The sequence below is a fragment of the Lonchura striata genome, chromosome 8 (assembly GCF_050655825.1).
Source record: "Lonchura striata isolate lonStrDom1 chromosome 8, ASM5065582v1, whole genome shotgun sequence".
NCBI lineage: Eukaryota > Metazoa > Chordata > Aves > Passeriformes > Estrildidae > Lonchura > Lonchura striata.
In genome coordinates this window covers 9111232-9130573 of record NC_140710.1, presented here as the reverse complement: position 1 = coordinate 9130573, position 19342 = coordinate 9111232, and the positions used below count along the sequence as shown (strand labels likewise).

The following is a 19342-nucleotide window of genomic DNA, read 5'->3' as shown; positions in this document are numbered from 1 at the left end:
AGAGCTCTGGGAGTCAGGGGTACCAACCCAAATCTGACTCCGACATGGCTTTCGAGCTGAACGTACTTTATATTCTACCGTTATATAACTTACATATTAATTATTAAACTTATATTGTTCTATTGTATGCATTTACATGAGTTTCTTGTGATCTTTCTTAGGTCCACAGTTTCTCATGATTATTCTTATGATTAAACAGTAATTATATTTAATTACTAAACAATTGTCACCTCTAACAATTATATAATTTATCATGAACTAGCTACACAGGTGCAGTTCTAGCAAGTACAAGTTCTTCATGTGCTTAGGGTATTTATTTTTCCAGGGCCTACTAAGCTTATTTTTCCTGTTAACCCTAAATCCCCATGATTTTAAACCCTTTTACGATCAACAACAGCCAGGGCTGTCACTCCTGCTGCCAGGATTCACCACAGCCATGGCCCCGCTGTCACCTTCACACCTGTGTGCGGAGGTGGCTGCTCACCTCACTGCCAGCACCCCAACTGCTGCAGAGCCAAGAGAAATGGCTCCACTGTGTTATAAATGAAAATTTGTCCAGCCAAATTAATATGAAAAAATAAAATATTTGTTTTGCAATCAAATTTTATCTAGCCAGCCACAAGGAAAGAACAGAGCTGAGCCCGGGAATTGACCCTGGGTGTGCAGCAGGGAGTCAGCCTCAGGAGAGGTTTTTCCTATGCCCACACCTCCAACCTGGCACAAGCGGTTTTTACAGGGAAAATTCCTCCTGAGGCCAAGATTTCAGCAATCAGTCTTTTTTTCTATTCAGAGTCCATAGGTTAATAAGATTGGTTTTTTTGGGTGATGAGGAGGAATAATTCAGTGTCCGGAGTAGGTGAATCCCTGATGAGATTTACGGGAAGGCTGCATTCACATGGATCTGTCTGAGGATTTCCATGATATCCATCTTGGGCCGTTTATGTGATGATCAGCACCCATGATCAACACCTGGAGTCCAGACATGGCCCATCTCCTGGCTGAGCCACATCTTTTACTTGTAAACCAGTTTCCAGTATACACCCAGTCTCGCCTGCAAAGGGGGGAGCAACTAATACAAACGGGCATAATCTAACAAGTATCCAATGTTACATATTTCATACAAGGAATGGCGCGAATTATATTTACTACAAATAACAATTGTTTATTCCCTCGGACTGATTTCCCTGCTACAGTCTCACACCCGACTCTCCTGAGGCACAACCTCTGCAGGCCAGCACTGCTCCTGCTGGAAGGGAGCAGACCCGGCAGATCTGGCTTTGGACAGAAAAAAAAAAATCGCTTATTATTTATTTTTTCCTTTTTCTCTCTCAGAAATTCATGATAAATCTCAACTCCTCTTATTGCTATATATATATCTAAAAGCAGTGCGTTGTATTTCTTTGCTGTCTCCGCGGAGCCCCGAGCGGGTCGATGCGGCTCTGGTGCTGCTCGGCGCTCGCTTGGCCACGCCTGTAGGGGCGGGGCGGAGCCGGCCCGGCTCCGGTTTTCCCGCCAGCCGCGCGCGCGGGCCGTTACCGCGTCCGCGCGCTCCCGTGAGGCGATGGTGGGTGAGGGGCGGGGGGAAACCGAACCGAACCGAACCGGGGGCCTGGGCCTGTGCCTGTGCCTGTGCCTGTGCCTGTGCCTGTGCCTGGCCTCCCGGCCCCTCACTCTGTGTGTGTGTGTTGTGCCTCTATTCCAGAGGAGGAGCCTGGCCCCCAGCCAGCTGGCCAAAAGGAAGGCGGGCGATGGAGATGAGGAAGAGGAGGAGGAGGAGGACTGGCAGCCCCCGACGGTGAGCCAGGGGTCCCGGGATGTGACCCCGCAGCCATGGGCAGATCTGGGTGTGTCCAAGTCGCTGTGTCCCGGTGCCGGAGCCTCCTCTGGGCATCGCGCCCCCGCTTTGTGCTGCCCTAAAGTTTTGTGGTGGTGGAAGAACTTGAGTGTGTACACTGTGTGCTTCGTGGTTATGGAAAAACTTACCCCTGTCAGAGCTTCCAGTGCTGTGTGAAAGGAAGGGTAACTGCGTAACTAGGAATAGGCTGTTTATGACAGAATGTTGCATATTTTTGTAACAGGGCACGGGAGGATCAGTTTCACCGATTATCTGTAAGAGACAGTAAAGGCCTTGTTTAGGCATTCATAATGACACAAATCCCAGCCCTAATCCTAATTTACAGTAATGTTCTATGTTTTACAGGTTAAAGAGTCTCACATAATGTTTTATGTGAGATTTATTTTTCTGTGCCAGCAGGTGGTTGAAACCATGCCTTATGCTGGAGAGGACTGTGTTAAATCAGGAAACAGATCAATAACTTATATATTTTCATGCTTTTCTAAGTGTTTGAAATGTAGGGTTCAGTGCAAGGCCTTCCACCTGCATAACACCAGGTGCTGTGGAGCCTCTGGGGACTTTGATGTAGTTTGTTCCATGCTGCTGACCCTTCCTTTTCTTAATTCTGCTTTTGCATTTGAGCGGCGGGACAGGACAAATCCTAGCATGCACAAGCCTTTTACAGGTTAGAAACTGGTAGCTATTTTCTTAACTAGGAAAATGCTTTAAGCTTCATGTAAATTAAACTTTCAGGTTCAGTGACCTTGCTGTGTGAGTACTGCGGCAGCAGGGGTGGGTGGTGGCTGTGTGTGCTCAGAGCTGCTCGGCTGCCCGGGCGATGGTCTGTGTGCTTTGGTGCTTACTGAGTGTGGCTGCAGAGGATCTCTGCTCTCCCCAGCTGCCCCTGAGTTGTTTGGTTCTGGCTCTGTTCTCCAGGGCCGGAAGAGGCAGAAGGCAGCTGCTGAGACAGAGAGTGGAGAATGCTACCGGTCACCTTTCCGCAAACCCTTGGCTCAGCTGACCAACAGACCCCACTGCCTGGACAGCAGTCAGCACGTGAGTGGGATGGCTGCTGCTACACACACAGCTCACTCAGCAAGGAATTCCCAGTGCCTCCATGCCCCCTTTTAAACTGAGGCATTATGCAGGCATGAAGTCTTTTTGGAGAGGCTTTTGGCCAGCTCCAGCCCTTGAATGTTGTAGGAGCTGTGGTGGGAGAACTTGCTGGAGTGGAAATCCTGAATGAGGGGGTTCTGTGAGGCCCAGGTGAAGGACAGTACCCAGAGGTGTGAGTTGCTGTCCACCCAGGTGAGTCAAATGCTGACTGCCTGACCAGTTCTCTCTGGGCTTCCATTGCTGGAGGCCAGATGCTGGACTAGCTGGGTGCTTGCTGATCCAGCATGGATGTTCCTGCAGTGGTAGCCCAGCTCCTTCACAGGAAATTAGTTGCCTGACTAAATTATCAAGGCAGGGGGCAGCAATAAGTTTTAAAGAAGTGAATAAAGCTGGTGGATTTAGGAAGATGGGGGAACTATGAAAAATCAATTTCATGTATTAGAAAACCCAAAGGAAAATAGTTTTGAAAAGCAGAAGTGGTGGAGGAAATTGTGCTGAATTGTTACTTTCTTCCTTTTGGATAGTCTTGAAAGTAGTTGGAGTTGAAGCTTGAGTAGATTAAATAGAGGGACTCTGAGTACTTGGCAAAACTGAGTTCTCAAAAAATGTCCTGGACTTGCATTCTTGAGCAATCTCTGATTTCAGACTTTTGAAATGTGTTTTCTTTCTGAATTCCTAGGAGGCTTTTATCCGCAGTATTTTGTCCAAACCCTTCAAAGTCCCCATTCCAAATTATAAAGGTAAGATGAGGAGGTTTAAGGATTGTCTAGATTGGCTGACTTGGGTGAAACAGATGATGCTTAGGCTTGTCAAATATATCTGTGGGGATTATTGTTATTTTTTGCACTGATGCATATGTTCCAGAAATCCTGACTTAATTTTGAAAGAAAAATACTGGCATATTAGCAAAGTCTTCATATTTCTTACTAGTGTTTAGTTTGGATAATCCTACATTTCAGAATTGGATTTTATAGTCTTACTGCTATGTATTTGATGTAGTGCCAGGAGATTTTACACTGTATCACAAATACAAAAGCAAAATGAATTCCAAGCCACGAAGGTTTATCATTTAAATAATGATGCTAACAGACAGAAGGCTCTGGTGAAAAAGATTGTTTGTGCCAGTTTTATTTCTACTTGGCTTGGAGTGTTGAGCCTCAAGGTGATCTTCAAAACGAGATAATTTTGAAGTTCAAAGCCTCAGCTGGTTTGAATCAGTGAAACATAAGATCTCAGAAACAAATGGGCCTGTTCATGTCCCCTGCTTGCCCTTCACCCTCCAGCTGAAAAACTCAAATGCAGATCAACCAATTTCACTCAAACTTGAGTTATAAAAATGTCTGTAAGCAGCCACTGAATATGGAGTGACAAGCCCTGACAGAGTTTGGCAAAGCTCACTTCTGGAGAAGCGGATTTATCAGGAGGCTCAAACAGAACTGTAACTGGAAAAGCTGCTTTCTGTGGCTGGTACCTTGCTCTCTTAATTGGGAAAAGGGGCTGTTTCTTGTGCTCTTTCTTGTTGTGTGTGCATTGCTGCCTCAGCTTGTGATACACTCCTGTTTTGCAAGGAGCTTTTTAGTAAACAGTGGACAAATAGACTGAGTCTTCTTGAAGCAAAATCAATCCTGGGAGCACAGTTGCCTGAGTTTTGATGGGAAAAGGGATTTTTATGTATGTTCTTGTGTTCATCTCTATTTCAAAACTGTGACATCAAAACACAGTACTAGGAAAAGGGACTCATGCTTGGTTTCTGCTTTTCACAGAAGTTGGCTCCAAGGCCAAGCATCTATTATTGCTCAGCAGAGACAAAATAATACCCCAGGGCTGGTAGTGACAATATGATGCTGGCTGTGGTGCTGTAGAACTTCATCACTGTTAAAGATCAGTTCCTGACCTTGCATCAAAGATATAACTCCAGCTGAGTCTGGGTTAGGTGACCCCAAAAGAGAATTTCACCCAGCATATTCTGTATATAGGAGTGTATTTTTTGGGCTATTGAGATCTACATTCTAGAGTTCTCCTTGGCTTTCAAAAAACTAGAACAACCACCTTGGGTAAGCGGTGCCATTGCTCCTTCATTGCCTCTGTTTGTTCATTCTCTTTTCTCCTGCCGCAGAGCTTCCCACTGTGTGCTGCCAGAGTGCTGCCAAACAACGGCCCCACTTAGGTTTGCTGTCTTCACCAGCTGTGTGTGCACCTCCACTCCAGCACCCAATTAATTCACTGTTCCTAAGTGTAATCAGACTCTGCTGCCAGGCTCTGCTTGCTTCCAGGAAGATGTTGTTGTTTGAGCTGTGCCTTTGTTCCATTTCAGGGCCCCTGGGCTTGCGCTCGCTGGGAGTCAAACGGGCAGGACTGAGAGGTCCTCTCCATGACCCATTTGAGGAGGGAGCTCTGGTTCTGTACGAGCCCCCGGTGCTGAGTGCCCACGACCAGCTGAAAATAGACAAGTGAGTCATCATCTGGCATGAATGCTGCAGCTCTGACCTCTTTCTGGGTGTAGGTTTATGTGCTTTTCTCCCAAATGTGTTTGAGCTGGGGTCTGAACATCAAGGGGATTTAGATTCCAAGTATTCTGCCTGGATTGGTTCAGGTATGGTTCCAGTCAAAGAAGGAATGTAGCCATGCTGGGTTGTTTGTGTTCTTTCACTGACTGTTCCATCTCTCATGCATCAAAAATTTAAACCTGTTGCAGGGAATGAGCATACACACATGGAAAAGTTGCTTAGAAAATCTTATGGCTTAGTCGTTAGTCAGGAAACATCAGCATCTAAGGACAAGCAAAGGGAGATGACTGTCAAATGTTAGGCTGCCTACTGGTTTTTATTCTGAAGTAGTTCCTTTTGTGCTATTGTTATAACTTAAAAAGGCTGTCAACTGAATCTTCAGGGACAGAGGGAGGGCTTTCTTTCTCCAGAAATTTAGTTATCATACTGTTATAGAAACAAGAAAAACAATACTGACTTTTTAACTGTGTCTCTGAATCACATTCTGCCCTTGTTTTAACCACAGCCCACATACGTGGTTTCATGGATGTTACAGACTGTGGGCAGGTCTCTTAACTTCATTCTCAAAGTTGAATTAATCAATTTTTCACTTTCTCGTTTGAAGTTGCTTCCCCTGTGCCACAGGAGAGTCCTCAGTATAGCAGTGAGATTTAACAAAACCTAAACATGTGCCAAATTCCTCAATCACATTCTTCTTCCTTGACTGCCTCCTGCAGGGACAAGGCACCTGTCCATGTTGTGGTGGATCCTATCCTCAGCCGTGTTTTACGACCCCATCAGAGAGAAGTAAGTTTTCCATTGAGACCTGAGGGTGTGGCTTGAGGATTTGCTCCATTTCAAAAAGCCACATTTCCTCTGCTGGAGTTGCTACAGGTCTGCACACACCTCACAGACTGACAGTCTTAACAGACTCTAGTCTGTTGCAAATACCAAGTGAAGCATTTGTTTTAAGCATCCTCTGAGAAGCCTGAATGCTCAAGATACTTACTGTCCCTCTTCAAGCAAGAGTCAGGGCTGAAAGTCCTGCTTTTACTTACCTTGAAGTCTGGAAATGTAGCTCTGCTGGGTGGAATTCAGTGTGGAAGGTGATGGGACATAGTAGCAATAAATTATATTGCAGCCCAGTTTTGAGTCAGGTGGGACAAACTGGCCATCACTGTTTCACTGCTCAGCAGAATTGATTGGATCTGCAGTCCCTGAGCTAGGAAATACTGAGGCTCCAATTTCTGGTACCATGGTTCCTAAGTAAGTGTAGAGTAGGTTTCTGCTTCAGTGTGCTTTGTTTGGAGACTGGCCTTGGTAGGTGTGAGCTGTGCCTGACCTATGCAAACTTGAAATTTGATGGTGGAGACTGCCAAAAACATTTTATATTGCAAATATGTGCAACACTTAACATGGCAGCAGTGGCTACAAGTCTCCAAGTATCTGATGTAGGCTTCTGGGCAGATCGAAGTTCATCCCAGATGCAGTATATTATCATTGAAGCCTGGAGGAAGCACAGATGGAAGCTGTGATTGCTGATCTTGCAGGCTAAGCAGGCAAAGCTAGATGTGTCCCTGCATGGGAGATCTTCAGATGGCTATGAGAGCATAGTAGACTGCTCATGGCTTATAGTTTTATCTCAGATCTCATCATGCACCTGTGACCTGGTGTCATGCCCATCTCTGGCTACATAGCTGGAGGCACTCTGGTTTTGGGTAAGCTGCTGCCTGCTGCTACTTTTGTCAAGTAATCAAAGTTATGTTGGTATCCTAGGCACACTATTTTTTGACAGATAAATGTTGATGATAATGTTGATGATTAGGCTGACTAATAAGTCTCTGCCTGCTAAGATTCCTATGCAGCTGAGGCTGCTATGTAGCTGTGCTCCAACTTTGTTGTGACTTTTGCCCAAGTGCTGGTTCTGCAGCAAAATGCAGTCTTACAGTCAGTAATGTAGTTCATAATTGTTCAGCTGGCTTAAATAAATTCCATTAGCCTGTTACTAAAAGTCTAAGAAAGAAAACTACTTGAAAGTGCAGGTCAAGGTGCTCCATCTTCAAGTCCTAAGTAGTGGAGTAGAAAGGATGAATCCTTGCAGGTGTTTAGCTTGTACATTTCCAGCACAATGCCCTGGATTTCTTTGACTCTCTTATCATCACATGGTACAAGAACATTTTGAAGTTTTTGTCTTCTGCCACCCCATCCCCCTTTATCTCTCTCAGTGATGTGTCAGGGCCTAATGCAGGGCTGAGCTCTTCTCCCACCATGTGATATAGGTTAAAACCTCAGCCCTGTGTCTTCTATAAAGCTAAATCTGCTTTGGACCTTGAGCCCCCAGGTGAGTCACTACTTCTAGGCAGAAATGATGAGGGCTGATGATGGTGTTCTGGGAATTATTCAGGCAGCAGAAACAACTCTATTTACTCTGATTCTTGTAAATTACCTGATTTAGTGGTGTTAAGACGATAAACCTCTTTGAAATTATTGATGCATGTTAGTTCATGGTCAGGCCCTGTCTAATGCAGCCAAGGGTAGAAATCTCTGGAATTCATGTTTGGAAGCTGGTTAGAATTGTACAAGAAAAATGTAGCAAGATTTTGTGCATGTTGTGAGGTACATGTTGGCACCAGTAGTGCTGTTTCACTCCAGATGTGGCAGCATTTTAGCTGTGCCTCGGGTGGTTTCCCTGTCTCATTAGAGCATTGCATGTCCCCAGTGTGTGCTACACAGATCTGCTGTTGTGCTATCAGTCCTGTACATTGTGGTAATTAAGTTGTCACTGTGCTGATGTCCCCATCCTGCTCTGAAAGAACAATTTTTTGGCAGGGGGTGAAATTCCTCTGGGACTGTGTGACGAGCCGGCGGATCCCTGGGAGCCATGGCTGTATCATGGCAGATGAAATGGGGCTGGGCAAAACTCTCCAGTGCATCACGCTCATGTGGACGCTTCTCCGGCAAAGCCCGGACTGCAAGCCTGAAATTGAGAAAGCCGTGGTGGTGTCTCCCTCCAGCCTGGTGAGAAACTGGTACAATGAAGTAGAGAAATGGCTGGGGGGAAGGATCCAGCCACTGGCCATTGATGGAGGCTCCAAAGAAGAGATTGACCGTAAACTAGGTACAGAAATGTTTTCAGTCTGGGTGTTCGGCTGGTTGGGGTCAAAATCTTGCATTGGAAGAAGGCTGCAGCAGCTCCTGAACATCTCTGAGCAGTCACTGGATCTCTGCAGACTGATGGCTGTCTCTCCACTCACATGTTTAGATCTGACCCTTGCATTTTTGGTAATAGTTGATCTTTTGTCATTAATCCAAATTTAGTCTGGTGTTAGGGTAGTCCCAATATTCCAGGAAACGAGGCAGAAGGGACATGGAAATAGGAATAGTTGTGGGGAAAGAAGAATGGGTATATATGGGTGGAAGGGTTTTCATACATTCTTAAGGCAAATATTTTGACCATTTAACCCGTTTTCTGTTAGTTTTCCTCATCCTTTTTTTCCCTTACTTTTCCTTTTTCCCCTTCCCATCTGCAGTTGGCTTTATGAGCCAGCATGGAGTGCGAGTGCCTTCACCCATCCTGATTATCTCCTATGAGACCTTCCGACTGCACGCTGAGGTGCTGCAGAAGGGCAGCGTTGGGCTGGTCATATGTGATGAGGTACGGGGGAACCTTTAAGGGGAATCTGTTCCTGGTGTTTTTCGGCATCTGGGTGAAACTTTATCTGCTTACTAAAAGGCGAGTGGACAATGGGATACAAGACATAGCTATGGACAACACCCATTCTGGTGTTTCTAAGAGGCTCTAAGATCAAGCATACTGTGTAAGCCTGAATGGGACAGGTGTCTTCATGAGCCAAGATATGAAGAAAATCCAGCTGGTGATAACTGCATCCCCTTGTAGGTCCCTGATGGGTCCCTCTCCATGTGAAATACATACCAGAAAGGAGGTCTATGCCTGTCTCTGTTGGAAGTGCCCTGGCTTACTGGTTTTCATGCATTGGTGTGTGTCAAGCTCTGCTTTCACATGGCTGAAATTGAGTTGTTTTTTCATTTGTCATTCCCTATTTGTGGTTATAGGTAGTGAGAGCCAGAGATGCTTTGAAGGACAAAATAAAACAAGTGGCCTCTGCCTCCTTGAAACGATCAGGCTGGGGCCTGGCAGGGGTTGAGGTGTCCTCTGTTGCAGGGTAGAAGGAATTTATTAAAGAGGGATGCCACCCAGTGGTTTGGCTTTGTATTTGCTAGAGCAATGCAGAGAGAGGCTTAAAAAGAGTGCACTCACTCAGTCCTGAGGAGTGTAGCTCCCATAAACATTTTATCTACAAGTCCATGACTGCCCACACCTCTCAGTGCCCCTGGAATGAGGCTAGCGCCTAAGAAATCTGGGAACCCATGTCCTTGGCCTTGTGTCTTCTATGCATTTCCCAAAAATACTCACCTCTGCAGTCTGGCACTCATGAAAAGCACCTTGTCACTTGTGCTTTGTCCTATTCAGTAGTCAGATGCTAATAACGTTGCTTTTCCCAGGCATGAGAAATGGGGCCTGTATTCAGAGTACCACTGTAAGAGGTGAAGAACCTCTTTTTATTAGTGCCCAATAAAGTGGCAATCCTCTGTATAGGTGGTCTGAGTGGTTTGTGGCTTTGACCTTGAGTGAAACAATTTTACTGGTAAAGAGTTCAGTGCTTGTGTTGATAGCTGAAAACATTCCCATCTTAGATCAGGAAACAGTTTTTAGAGTTACATTGTGTGATGGTTGTTTTCATGGTAGACTTTCTTGCCTGGGTGGAGCTCCGATATTCTTGGTCTGGGAATCTTGTAATGTTTTGTTTCCTCACGTAATGGCTACAGGTTTTTCACTAGATCCTTGTCCTTGAAACAAGTCTGTTGCAACACTTACTCCACTAACAGGAATGGAAAAAGTGGCCAGATGCTTTTTATCAGTGTTGATATGGCTCTTAAAGCTGCTTCCTAAAAGGGCCACTGGATTTATCAGGATTATTCCTTTCTCTGTTTTTTTTTACAGGGCCACAGACTGAAGAACTCTGAAAACCAAACTTATCAGGCTCTCAACAGCCTAAACACACCTCGACGAGTCCTTATCTCGGGCACGCCTATTCAGAATGACCTGCTGGAGTATTTCAGCCTGGTGCACTTTGTCAATTCGGGCATCCTGGGTAAGAGATGAATATGTGGGAGATGGGAGGGAGGGGAAGGTGCTAGCCAGGCTTCCCTCAATGCCAGCAAAAGCAACAACTGAGATGTTGTGAAAAAATCACGTCAGGGGCTTGTAACTAGATGGTCTCTTAAGGTCTTTTCCGCCTCAAACCATCCTGTGATTCTATGAGACTTAGTCTCTTTCAGTTTGTATCCAGAAAGCCTAGGTCAGTGTGCCTTGTCCTAGAGGCTATGTATCATCTGAGCTCTGTTTAAACAAGATTCTAATGCAAAGTAAACCTGTCTAACAGGTATTTTGGAAGGGGAATCAATTAAGGTAAAATGAATATGTGAAACTGAGTGCTACTGTAAATTATTTCTTTTTTCATCACCCATAATAGTCTGAGGTTGTTGGGCATCCAGTCCAAGAGGCTTCTTATTCATTCTAGGGCATGCCCAACTCTAGTTAAACACAATTAATCAGATTCTTAGTCTTGCAGGCAGAATTTGGGCTGTGTCTTTTTCTGTTCGGCTGTTTTGCCCCCAGGAATTCTCAAGGAAAGGATGGAATGGGGTGGTAGATGTTCTACACCTGCTTTTTCTGTGTGCTTCAATTTTGGGTAGTAATTACAGGGAGCTGATGGGCTTTTCACCTGCCCCCCTTGACCTGTACTTTGGGCAAGAGTACTCTCCCTGTACTTGCAGTTCGTTCTTTGTGAGATGAGGTTAATGGTGTAACTACTGCAGCAGAGCTGCATGCACTCAGTAGGCATTTTTCCCACTTTCAGCCTGTGGCCAGTAATAAGTAACTGATTACAGATAATTTTGGAGTAGGCACAGATAATGCCTGTACTGTTGTTTGCAAGGACAAAATCTGGGAATAAAAGTATGACTGGAATATAAGCAAAAGCAGTATGTGTGTGACTGTTTTAGTAAAAATCTGTGACCTTTAGCTTTGCACTGTTGTTGGAGTACAAAATGATTATCTGTTAAATTGATTTGTCTGTCCTGTGTGAGTCTATTTGCTAGAAAAAAACCCAATCTTATGGATGGGATGAGGGTTTGCTTTATCTGCTGGGCCTGGCATTTGGGGTGTGGTGGCTGTGGGGTGCTGATCAAAGGTTCTTTGGTAGTAGTTACCACCTTTTCACTTCTGTTTTATACAGGAACTGCACAGGAATTTAAAAGACATTTTGAAATGCCCATCTTGAAAGGAAGAGATGCAGATGCAAGTGAAGCTGAGCGACACAAGGGAGAAGAGAGGCTTAAAGAGCTGATCAGTATTGTGAACAGGTGAACTTCATCCCTCTTCTCTTTGCAGAGCTTTTGCATAAGCCCTGCTGTATTTCCAAATTACAGTTGTAGCTGTAATGAATTCTCTTGCCTGTTATGTCTATTCAGCAAGAAATCCACACAGGATGGAGCTTTAGTTTGATAAATGGAACTGATATGGCACAGTCAGCTGCAATCATTCCCAAGCAGTACTCTCAGATACTGAATTATTATTTGACTCCTATGTTTCTGTTTTCTCCTGGGATCTGAATAATCAGGCAGCATCCTTTTATTTATGTTATCTACAATGTGGACTGGATCAGACTTGAGATCCATCTGGCCCAGATGTTGAGGAGCAGAAGGCACATAAGGAATGTCACTCAATTCTGCTGTGGATTGCCCAAGTCACAGAATAGCCCAGCTCACACTTACACAGTTTTGTTGGCTCTGTAGGGCTGATAGGACGAACTATAAGTTTCAGAGATGGGACTGATGGGACTTTTGATCCCCAAGAAGCACCTCTGTGATGTGAAGGGCTGTCTTCTTTATCTTTGGTTGATTTGTGGTATTTGTTTAAACCTGTTTTCTCTTCATGAATATAACCAATTTATCCGTATCTGCTGGCAATTGCTTGTCTCTCTTTAAGAACTTTCTAGAAAAGACTCTTGAATTCTCAGCATTGCTGGTGTCTTCAGGGTTTTTTTCTGATTGTTTGTTGTTTGTGGCTTTTGTTAGGTGGTTTTAGGTTCTTTGGTTTGTTTTGGGTTTTTTATCCGATCTTTTGCAGCTATCACAAATACAATCCTGCAGTTCACAGTACGGTAAATTAAATTTCACAGTAAGTAGAGTCACTGTATAGAGACAGTCCTGACCTTGACTCAGATCAGCTTGCAGAAGCCTGAGAAAAAGGAAAGGTTGGGAGGAGAAAAGCTTATTCCTTCTTGAGGTGCATTTATTTCTTTTTATAGTTAATGAAAAATGGATGTAAAGGTGTGTTTGCGAATGCCTGTGCCTGGCTCTGTTGAAGTCTTTGTCCTTTCTTTATTGTGCAACAGTCATGATACACAAGTAGGGAAGACAAAGCAAAAAAAATAGTAACAGATTAATCTGTTGAATTTTGTGGGAATTGCAAATGGGACAGGGATGCAAAGAATTTGGAATCATAGAGGTAAAGCTGGAAGGGCCCTGGAGGAGGCATCTAATCAGTCTTGCTGTCCTAAGGTAGAAGGTGCTAGAACTGAGGACCTAAACCATCTCTTAACCCTCACCCAGCACTGAAGACCTTGCAATTTTCCTATGACACCTTTTCCAGGGCACTGCTGTCTTTGCAATTAGAAGAGGCTCTTAATGTGTAGCATAAATCTTTCTTACTGCAGTTTAAGCCTATTAGTTTTCATCCTGCTGCTTATGGGTTCAGAGACCAGATTATTCTTTTATTTACCAATCTTTTACTGATTTTGGAGTTGTCATATATCTCTGCTGTCTTTCTTCTATAGGTTTTGTAACATATTTTTGATGCTTCCTGGCAGAACTGGGTTTCTGCACCTCTTAACTCTGGTTGCTCAGCTCAGCACTTTTTCTAGTCCATTCCACTTTTTCTGAAGTGTGGCTAAACTGCTCCATGGGGCATTTCCAGAGGCCAAAGGATATGTGCTTTGCTGGAATCTTGGGCCAGGCCAGGAGCCCATCTTGGGTCAGGATTGCTACTGAGTTATTAAATGGGGAGTTGCCTGCCTGTACTTTGGGTTATGCCCACAGCTTGTGGTGGTTGATCCCTGTACTTGTTTGCTGTCCATGCTGCTGGTCTGCTGTACCTCAAATTGCAAATACTGCTGGTAATTTGAGGGAGAGCAGAGTTTCTCTTGTGACTGAGCTCTCTCTGTGTAGGTGGCATCATGTCTGATCCCTCCATGAACCACACTGGAGGCCTTGCAAAGACAATGGTTTATATGGGGCTCTGTACACGATGTGGATTGTGAGTGTCTGGCCTCTGCCATGTATTGGACTGTCACAGACCTTTGGAGAAGAAATATCAAAGGGACTGTCTATTGACCACATGAAAAATCATAGTGATAAAACAGTTTTATCAGTAAAAGTGATCCAAGAGTCATCCAAGTATCTGATCTTAATTTCTCTCTCTGCAGGTGTTTAATTCGGAGAACTTCAGACATCCTGTCCAAATACCTGCCAGTGAAGATTGAACAGGTGGTCTGCTGCAGGTACCAAAAAGCATCTGCTGTGTCTGGGAACTAGTGGAAGCAACAGGAAGGACTGAAAAATTGCAATAAGCCCTTCAATTCTTGTGGTGATGCTTCGTTCTAGGAATGATGTTGTAGCCATTGGAAATTATGTTGCTTTTCCTCCTGAAGCCACAACCCACAACTGGTGGTTCTGCCAACCAGCTGGTGAACTCTGGGCAGCTGTGTAGAGCAGAGCCCTGGGCTGTGCAGTCTCTGCAAGCTTCTCTTCCAGCTCTGGAAGATAGCAATACTCTACCAGCAGCCCTGGGGGCAGTTCTAGGCTGCTTGTGCTGTAGCAGGCAGCTCAGAAAAACTCTGTGTAGATGGAGCAGGGTTTGTTTGCATTTGTTTGGCTGCAGGCTGGGACTGCAGAGCTCCTGTTGTCTTTCAGACTGACACCTCTACAGACTGAGCTGTACAAGAACTTCCTGAAGCAAGCCAAGCCAGTGGAGGAGCTGAAGGAGGGCAAAATCAGTGTTTCATCTCTCTCTTCCATCACATCCTTGAAAAAGCTCTGTAATCGTGAGTTGTTCACATGGGTTTGGGTTTTGCACTGTTGGTGAAGCTTTTTTGGTCTCTCTTGTGCACTCTAAACAGAGTCTCTGAGCTCTGTTTGTTCTTCAGATCCTGCTCTTATCTATGATAAGTGTGTAGAAGAGGAAGAAGGATTTATGGGAGCCCTGGGCTTGTTCCCTTCTGGCTACAGCACCAAATCTGTGGAGCCCCAGCTTTCAGGTATGGTGGAACTCAGCAGTACAGATGTGCTGCCTAACACAGGCAATCGCAAGACTGTATTTAGCATCTTACCAAGTGCCCCTCCAGGGTCTACAATTTGGGAAATCTGCTCTAGCTTTTTCTTTCTTTCCTTTTTTTTCTTTTTCCAGGAAAGATGCTGGTTTTGGATTACATCCTTGCTGTTACCAAAAGCACCAGTAATGACAAGGTGGTTTTAGTGTCTAACTACACTCAGACACTGGATCTATTTGAAAAGCTCTGCCGGAGCAGAAGGTTTGTCTTTGGGTTTCACTGCTTTAATCCTGCTAGACTGTACTTGTTGCCTATACTGTAAAAGAACTGGCTATTTCTACCCTTTTCTCTCAGCAGGAACTTGTGATCTGTCTTTTAGCTCAGGGTGTTCCTGAATTGGAACCAATGCAGCTTGTGCTTTGTCTGCTGGGGTAACTCAACAGAAAATCTGTGGCCCTCTGCTAACATTTCTAAAGTCCATTCTGTTGTTACAAGGCTGATGGTGACAGATTTTTCTCTTTTAAGTAGGATGCTCTAAAGATGGCAGCATCTGGTTGTAGTAAATGCTCTGTATTCCAGGTATCTGTATGTCCGGCTGGATGGCACCATGTCCATTAAAAAGAGAGCGAAGATTGTGGAGCGGTTCAACAGCCCCTCGGTGAGTAGAACCTGCCAGACGTGAGCAGCTCTCCTGCCAGCTCTGAATGCTGGGAGTAAAAGCATGGCTGCCTCTGCAGTCTAATCCAAGCCTGCCTTTTTCCAGAGCCCCGAGTTCATCTTCATGTTAAGCAGCAAAGCAGGTGGCTGTGGTTTGAACCTGATTGGAGCCAACAGGCTGGTGATGTTCGACCCAGACTGGAACCCAGCCAACGACGAGCAGGCCATGGCTCGCGTGTGGCGGGATGGCCAGAAGAAGATGTGCTACATCTACCGACTGCTCTCGGTGAGGAAAACTCCTCTTCCCTCCTCAGCATGAAGACCTGGGTGCCAGCCCAGACTGCAGCTGCTGTGATTGGGGCCAGAAGGGAAAGAACTCTGTGTTGGTGACCAGAATTGATTGGAACTTAATTGCTTCCTACCCTTAGATGTGTTGCCATGGAAAACCATGAAGGTTCTAGCTGGAGGGTCATTACTGCAGCCCTTGGTTTCTAGTAGTGGCTGGCTTCTGAGAAATAGAAACAAGTGTGGCTTTGCAGATAAGATGTTCCTTTGAAGTCATTTAGGCATTTGACTTCTTTAATTTCATGGGGTGTCTGATGCAGAAGTTGCTGTTTTTCAGTCAGGCTGCAGTCTGTTTTAGTTGGATGTACGTGTGCTTTAGAAACAGCAAGTACGTTCCTGGAATTACCAGCAGCATTTGGGATGGAGCTGCCAGTGAGCAGATGGGATAGCTGCTCTGTAGAGGAAAACCATGAAGGAGACTGCTCTTTTCAGGCTGCTCTAACACTTTGTCCAGCAGTGCCAGCAGTGATCACTGCTTAGAAATGTCTCCTCTGCCCTTGTTCACCTCTCATTAATTCAGACTGTGGGGCTTTTTGTTTCGGGGGTGGGGGAAGTTGTTGGGTGTTTTTTCTATGTGTGTTTTTTTGTTTTGTTTGGGATATTTTGTGTAAGCTTAGGTTCCTTGGTCAATTATTATTTTTACTTTGAGAAAACAGACATTTTTGTTGATTTTTGTTGATCTTTTCTTAATGGAGTTCTTCTCTGACCTTGCTGCACTTGGAAGAAGGGAGCTCCTTTGCTTTTAGAAATAGGAAATCAGTCTGCAAATCATGACTAATCACCCCCCTCTTTGGTGTTAAATTTGTTTGCAAAATAGGCATTTTGCTCTTAGATTTTTGCCTTGGAAATACAGCATGCTGGGCTTTCTGTACATCTGTTTTGGAAGCAGACATCTCCCTCCAGGCAGGATGTGATTGATCTGTGTGTGGGTGAACCAGAAAACGGTGCTGATGCTCACGTCACCCAGGGCTAGACCTTGTTTCTGCTTCTTGGGGAGGTTGTAGTTGGGCTTTTTTGTCAGGGAGCAGCTGTAGCTGCTTAGCTCCTATCCCTTCCTGTCAGCATATCCTGGTGCAGTGTGTGAGCTTTAGCCATGAATGCCAGTTCCACCTCTTCCTTATCTGTATCTGACTGGATCCACTCCTGCAGCCACAGGGAAAGAGAAGCAGAGTTGGGTTAGATCTGCAACAGAGACACGTAGTTGGAGTGCAGCTACTAAAACTTGCCTGTCACCTGTACTGGTACTGGTGAGGCACTGTGTGGTCCTGAAAGCTTAGTGCCATTTATCTGTGACACTTTTCCCATTTAGAGCTTCTTTAACACCAATGTTCTATCTGTGCTTCATCTCTGACTTGCCTGTAGACAGGGACCATAGAGGAGAAGATATTCCAGCGCCAGACCCACAAGAAAGCCCTGAGCAGCTGTGTGGTGGATGAAGAGCAGGATGTAGAAAGGCATTTCTCCCTTGGGGAGCTGAAGGAGCTCTTCACGTTGAATGAGACCACCACCAGTGACACCCATGACAAGTGAGTATTCTGAGTCACTCATGGCTGGGATAGCAAGTTTAGTTGTGTAATTCAGGGGTCTCCCAGGCAGCAGGAGGAAGTCCAGAGAGTAAGTCTCAAGTGTTTCTGCTTCTGAAGCTGTTAACCACCTAGACTTGAGCACTTCCTTGCTGTCTTCCCTTTTTGTTATCTAGAAAAGCTGTGCTGGCCGGACAAGTGAGCAAACTATCTTGTAGCTGCCTGTTTTGGAGACTGAAATACTGCAGCTAATGAAAAGGGAAACTGATCAGAGCTGTTCAAGGTGGAGCCTAACTTGGTCCTTCCTTACTGCTCTTTTTCTGGTGAACAAATGCTGAACTGCTTCCATATTAGGGCTGCTCCATTGGCTAAGAATTCAGAAAGCCAGCCCAAGTGCTGTTCTGGCAGCTAAAAAGAATACTCTTCTCCATTGTCTGCCCTTCTCTCCCAGCCTAGAGACCTGATGTATTACAGCCACCAGAAAGAGGACAGGGAGTGCAGGAAAAATGCCTCACTGTGAAAATTAAGACTCTTAATTCAGGCAAGTGAAGAAGATTAGTTTTAAGCTGTATCAAGGCTTAGCTCAGTGTAGGTATCCTTGCTGGCCTGACTGCTGCTGCTCTTTGTCTCCTTAAGTGACAGCTCAGTGGGGCATCTCCAAAACAGCCTGAGCACAACTGGTGGCTGTGGTGGGAGCCAGGATGGAGTGTTTTGGAGCATGGTATGCTCTTTGAATTTAGGAGTCCTGATGCAATATTAATAAGGTGTTAGCAGCAGTCACTTGAGATCTGCCTTAAGCAACATCCCACACCTTTCAAGAGAAACTCCTCCTGAATTACCTCTGGTTCTTGCTGGACCATTCCCAAATGGTTAAACATGAAGAGGGACTGCCATTGGAAACAGAACCCCCAGGTCTGTCACACACACCAGAAGGTAGTTACTTGTTTAAATGAAATACAGTAGTAATTCAGAAACTGAAAATCCAGGGGAGTTAAGCCAAATGTTACTGGGCTGCAGTTGTGAACAGCCCATGGCAGAACCCGCAGAGGAGCCTTGCACTGATCTCACACTGACCTTGTGGCAGGATCAAGTGTCGCCGCTGTGTGAACGGGCACCAGGTGCGGCCCCCTCCCGACGGCTCCGACTGCACCTCGGACCTGTCCCAGTGGCACCACTGCGCGGACAGGCGGGGGCTGCAGGACTCTGTGCTGAAGGCAGCGTGGGACGCTGCTGTCACCTTCACTTTCCATCATCACTCCCACGAGGAGCAGCGAGGGATTCCCTAACAGGTTACTGTCCCCTGTGGGGGCAAGGGCAGGCTCTGTGGCAGCCTGCCCCACTTTGATCCCTTTCAAGGAAAGGGGCAGTGGGCAGCTGTGCGTGCTGGACTGTTGTGTGGCTGTGGGATAGTAGAACAGTGTGGCTCTGGAGTGGCTGCAAGGCCCTTAGAAGTGTTCAGTCTGTTGCAGCAAGGAGTCTGTGGCCTTTTCTTTGTATTGTGTGCTTGAAAAACAGCCCCTTGGGAACTGGGAATAATGGGACCTTGCATGCTTGATCACATTTAGCACTGGTTCTCCTGCCTTTGGTGGTTGTGCCTTCTACTCAGCCAGATTTTGTCTTCAGGTTTAAGCTGAGCCAGGAGTTTTATTGCACTTGATGTGCAGTCAGGTTTTTTTCTTTGACAGCTCTGGCTTACAGTTGCTGATCAAAACTTGCAGGATCCATTTTTGCTGTGAAATGTGAACCTTGATGATTACTTGGGAACAAGAGGATTTTGTACTGGGGAAAAAATTTTAGCTCATATGTTGAACATCTGGCCTGAAAGATCATGCAAGCAGTAGGAAATCAGGCTCTATTCCAGTAACTCAATTTCTAAAACCACTTGCTTTGTTATGGGCAGGATTCCCTGATCTAGCAGTGTTTTAATGAGCTCACATTACATGACAGTAATAAAATTCACTTTGGTAC

The 19342-nt window shown here is 45.3% G+C and overlaps 1 protein-coding gene across 1 annotated transcript; it reads left to right on the top strand.

Moving 5' to 3' along the window:
* Positions 1-1474: 1474 nt before the first annotated feature.
* RAD54L (RAD54 like) lies at positions 1475-19341 on the top strand. Its single transcript, XM_021528826.3, has 18 exons — positions 1475-1564; positions 1703-1795; positions 2771-2890; positions 3630-3690; positions 5265-5400; positions 6174-6243; positions 8266-8554; positions 8967-9091; positions 10460-10610; positions 11757-11883; positions 14007-14081; positions 14494-14624; positions 14727-14837; positions 14987-15110; positions 15429-15507; positions 15613-15792; positions 17214-17377; positions 18459-19341. The coding sequence occupies exons 1-18, from the start codon at positions 1562-1564 to the stop codon at positions 18658-18660; spliced, it is 2241 nt and encodes a 746-aa protein (XP_021384501.1). The 5' UTR covers positions 1475-1561; the 3' UTR covers positions 18661-19341.
* Position 19342: the final 1 nt, after the last annotated feature.

Coding starts and splice junctions, on each gene's coding strand:
- RAD54L (XM_021528826.3), top strand. Junction 14,625..14,726: donor CTTGAAAAAGCTCTGTAATC/GTGAGTTGTTCA, acceptor TTTGTTCTTCAG/ATCCTGCTCTTATCTATGAT. Junction 15,111..15,428: donor AAGCTCTGCCGGAGCAGAAG/GTTTGTCTTTGG, acceptor TCTGTATTCCAG/GTATCTGTATGTCCGGCTGG.